This window comes from Melanaphis sacchari, unplaced genomic scaffold, assembly GCF_002803265.2.
Source record: "Melanaphis sacchari strain LSU unplaced genomic scaffold, SCAv2.0 Contig161_pilon_pilon, whole genome shotgun sequence".
Classification (NCBI taxonomy): Eukaryota; Metazoa; Arthropoda; class Insecta; order Hemiptera; family Aphididae; genus Melanaphis; species Melanaphis sacchari.
Window position 1 is genome coordinate 1 of NW_020270736.1, and position 4927 is coordinate 4927.

At 26.5% G+C, this 4927-nt stretch overlaps 2 protein-coding genes across 2 annotated transcripts in view; both read left to right on the forward strand.

The window, feature by feature from the left end:
* Positions 1-341: 341 nt before the first annotated feature.
* On the forward strand, positions 342-2046 carry LOC112592231. The gene is made up of 4 exons (XM_025336243.1): positions 342-396; positions 596-691; positions 786-869; positions 1448-2046. Exons 1-4 carry the CDS (start codon positions 342-344, stop codon positions 2044-2046), a joined length of 834 nt encoding a protein of 277 aa, XP_025192028.1.
* Positions 2047-2310: 264 nt separating this feature from the next.
* Positions 2311-4927, forward strand: part of LOC112592232 (protein FAM200B-like) — a 3854-nt gene continuing 1237 nt past the window's right edge. The window contains exons 1-2 of the mRNA XM_025336244.1: positions 2311-3097; positions 3170-3670. Coding sequence (XP_025192029.1) covers positions 2311-3097; positions 3170-3670 — 1288 coding nt within the window. The remainder of the gene's footprint in view (positions 3098-3169; positions 3671-4927) is intronic.

Consider the following 4927-nt stretch of genomic DNA (forward strand, 5'->3'; position numbering starts at 1 on the left):
TATGATCTTATCGCAAACCAGACTGGTTGATTTCAGTTTACAACATTGAGTAATCCATGGCTTAATATATACATATTTATAATTAGCCATGGAGTAATCTATTTTAGGTTCTATGGCTCCGTGGTAGACCATTGAATAATATCGATATTCGTTTATGATATTAATATTATGATAAAGTATTCGTGTTTTTACCGAATGTGACTACTGACTAACGAATTATTGCTCGAAAAAACGATACCTACATATTATAAAGAATTTAATTTGTAAATTATTTAATAAGGTGTATGTTAATTTAGAATTGTGATTTTAATCTCAAAAAATTTTTTATTGAAATATTGACAATGAAAAAACGAAAGACCATATTTGATTATTTCAAAAATAATACACCAAGTACAAGTAAGTAAAAATATTAAGTATTTTTATCTTCATAAGCAGCTTGAACTTATTAAATACATTTATTTGATATTTTATATTTTTACATAAAAATATATAAATACCTAACCATATACAACACTACATCAGTTTATTTAATTTAAATAATAGTACATTGTAAAATTATTGAATTTGTAAGTAATTGTCTGTATTAATCAATTAGGTGCACAATCAGATACACATGCATTGTTGGAGGAATGTGAGGTAGACAATCCTTTACCTTATTCTAGCGTTTCATCTATTACAACGGATTCAACTGGTAATTGGTATTGTTTATTATTAATAAGTGAAATATAGATGGTACATATAAATATAAGTTCAAATAAATAAATTTTCATGTTATTTATTTTAAGAAAATTCTAACTCTGATGAAACTGAACCGTTCGAATCTAACTTCCAGTCATTATTACCATGTAATATGAAAACAGCTTCTACTGGTATGAACAAATTTTCTTTGATTTTTTTTTTTTTTTTTGTAGTGAGATATCATTTATGATATAACTATAACTACAACTTGTGTTTTCCAATAACTTTTTTTTAAGTGCTAAATATATTGTGTTAGCTGTTTTTGTTAATTTGTATTGTTCTTAATATTATATGTAACTAACTTATGTATTGTTTTGTATTTAACCTATATGTTATTGTATTATTATTGTACTAATTAGTGATTAGCTCTATCATCTGTGTTCTGAGATCTTTTAACTCTAATTATGTCCTAAGGACTCAATTGTCAGCAAAAAAATTAAAAATGTATGTTAATAAAGTAAGTAATATTTAATATAAACTTTAAAATATTGTCTATAACTATATAATTAGTTTTTGTTTTTTTTTTTTTTTTTATAAAAATAATAATTTATAGAGAAAGATTAATATACTAGCTAATTATTAATAACCAAATAAAAGTATAATTCCTATGTAGTATTGAAGGTCTAAATAATTCAATAAATTCAAAGTATTTAGTTTAATTTATTTTCACAAAATTATTTTCATATCAAATTGTTCATTTTTATAACAGATACAATTAATGAGGATTTTACCGGACTGCATCCTGGTGATCCTAAACGCTCTTTACCTACAAATCGTCTAGAATTGAAAGATCGGATTTTGAGAGGTCCTTTTCAACCTGTGTTGACAATGTTCCCAAGGAGCATAATTAGTGGTGTTCAACGTAGTTTCCATAAAAATTGGTATGAACAATTTACATGGCTTGAGTATAGTCCAAAAAATAATTGTGCATTTTGTTTTCCTTGTCGAGTATTTAAAAATTCTTCCGGAATCAATGTTGGGCAATCAGATACTACATTTTCACAAAATGGTTTTAGTAATTGGAAAATGGCTAGTCAAAAGTTTAAGTTACACCAAACTTCTAGATCACATTTAAACAGTGTTACATTAATGACAGATTTTTTAAATTCCAAGTCAATAGATTTGCTTTTAATTGAGGAAAACAAAAAGTTGCTTAATGAAAGGGAAAAAAAAAAAATTAACAACCGATGTATAATGCATAGACTCATAGATATAACATTATGTCTTGGTATTGGGGGAAAACCATTTCGTGGGCACAATGAAAAAGAAGGTGATGCCCATAGAGGGCTTTTTTTGGATTTAGTCTGACTTTTAACAAAATACGATCCTATTCTAAAGGAACATTTTGATTCTGGACCTCGTAATGCATTATATCATAGCAACCGTATACAGAATGATATTATTGCATCAATAAACACAGTGTTGAAAAATAAATTGAAGTCTGTTATAAAAAATCAACAAATTTCTATAATTGCTGATGAAACCTCCGACATTGGTCACCACGAGGAACTGTCAATTGTAGTACGTTATTATGACAGTATTAAAAACTGTCCAGTAGAACAGTTTGTGTGCATGAAGAGGCTATTATCTACTGATGCACAAAGTATATTTAATACATTATGTGAAGTCATTGAACAGTATGAAATTCAATGGCAATCAGTTTCATCGGTTTGTTTTGATGGTGCTGCTGCAATGTCTGGTGGTTTGAATGGAGTGCAGGCCAAATTTAAAGAAAAAAATGATAAAACAGTTTTTGTACATTGTTACGGACACTGCCTCAATCTGGTTTTAGTTGATTCATTGGGAAGACAAAATAGAGTAACATTCGATTTTTTTGGAACCATACAATTAATTTACAACTTTATAGAAAGTAGTTCTACAAGACATGCAACACTTGAAAAAGTAGCTAACTCTGCAAATATAAAACTAAAAACATTAAAATCCGTATCAAATACACGCTGGGCTTGCCGTGCTGAGGCTGTTTCTGCTGTAAAATCAGACTATGGACCTATATTAATTGCAATACAAGAAATTGGTGATGCTACGAAACAACTAGATGTTAGAGCAAAAGCACTTGGATTAATTCATCAGATGAAAACTTTTGATTTTATATTCGCTCAACAGATGTTACACTCGATTTTGACTCTTATTTTAAAGGTAAGTATGGCTTTACAAAGTTCAAATTTGGATCTTATAACCGCAGTTTCTCTCATAAAGTCATTAAAATTATCTCTAAAGTCTATGAGAAATGACAAAGATTCATTTAAAAATATATACAATAAAACTCTAGAAATATGTGAAGAAAATAACATTTCCATTCCTGATGTGAAAAAAAGACGAGTGTCTTCTAAAATTGACTGTAATGAAACACAATACATTATATCAACAAAAAAAGATGAAATGAGGATAAATGTGTATTTTACCACATTAGATGTAATGATTTCAAGTATAAGTGATCGCTTCAAACAAGAAACATTAGAGTTAATTAAAAGTGTTGGTAATATGCTTAAATTAGAAACTAATAACGAAGATACAATAATCATTGCTTCAGCTTTTAATTTGGAATTTCATGGGTTAGAATCAGAAATTATTTTGCTGAAAAAATTGGAAAATATACCTAAAGGAAGTAACCAAAAAGCATGTGAAGAATGGATACAATGGTTGACAAATAATAATTCTGATAGAACAGCCATATTTAATAATTTTTTCAAAGCTATTAAATCATTTGTAGTTATACCAGTGACAAGTTGCTCATGTGAGCGTTCCTTTTCAAAGCTCAGTATTGTAAAATCAAAACTTCGAAGCACAATGGGGCAAGATCGATTAGATGGACTGTTAACTATGTTCATCGAACAAGATATGGCTTATAATATAAATGTAGATGAGTTATCGAATATTTCAAAATCAACACACCAGCCAAAAGGCGTATGGAGTTATAATAAACACATATCTAATATGTTTATACTTTATTTTATAAAATAGTGTTGTTAAAATTTTACTTATTAACTAATTTAGGTATACTACATTTAATTATTACTTATAAAATATTTTTTTATTATGGTAAATGCAGTTAAATAAAGTTACCCTATTAAAAATTTTTTGTTCGTGTTAAATGTCAATGTGTAATGTATCATGTATGACTACCCTGCCAATAATGTCTGCGCACGCTTATGATAATGATTTTTATAACCTTAACTTAATCTTATCTTAATCGACTCTTGCTGATCATTATTATTTCGATTAAATATTAGTAATCGTTTTACTCGTCAACACTGTTTAGTATACAGACAATAAAAATAAAACTTAAAACAAAATTAACGTACCTTTTTTGCAATCACTTTGTATTGCCGTATATTTAAAACCGGTTTTAAATTGATGGTAAATACTAAATAGTATAATATTACACGAGGTTCGAAATACATAATATATACTTAAGTTTCAAGTGAAGTGTTTAAATTATCTTCATCGTCTTGATCTTGTATACAATTTAAATTTTGAACATTTTATAAAATTTAAGATGATGAAATTTGTTAACGTTTTAACGAATATATTTTGTACCGAAATAATTCATTGTTATTAGCTATATTTATACACAAATAAGCAATAAAAAATTTTAATACGTTAATGACTAATAAAGTATCGATAAAAAAATAAAGAACATTTTATATTTGTTACTTTAAATTATGGAATATCTTAGTAGTTAACCTCTTCATGCACGTAGATATCATATGATACGATAATATATTATGGCGGTAAAATAATTTAAATTACATAATTATTTACAACTAATAGTATCATCTGATAATCAACATATGTAGTATTTATTCCATGAAATATTTGATGTCTGTCATATCATACAGTTTATATTATCAATGCTCAAAAATCATAATACGTCATTTTGAAAAAACACGATTCTTGTTATGTTTGTTATTAAGTTTTATTTACTTTTATCTATTTTTTGACTATATTTTAATGTTTTATAGTTTAGTTATGTTATAAAGATTAATATTATCTATAATTTTAACGATTTTATATTTATGTTACTTCGTAATACACAAAAGTATACTTGGTACCATATGATACTATTGTGCAATTCAGGTACACGTACATTTAATTTTATTTAAAAATTTGTATATTTTATTTTGGCTTGATACATATTTTAGAAAGTTAATATTATGGATTTAAATGA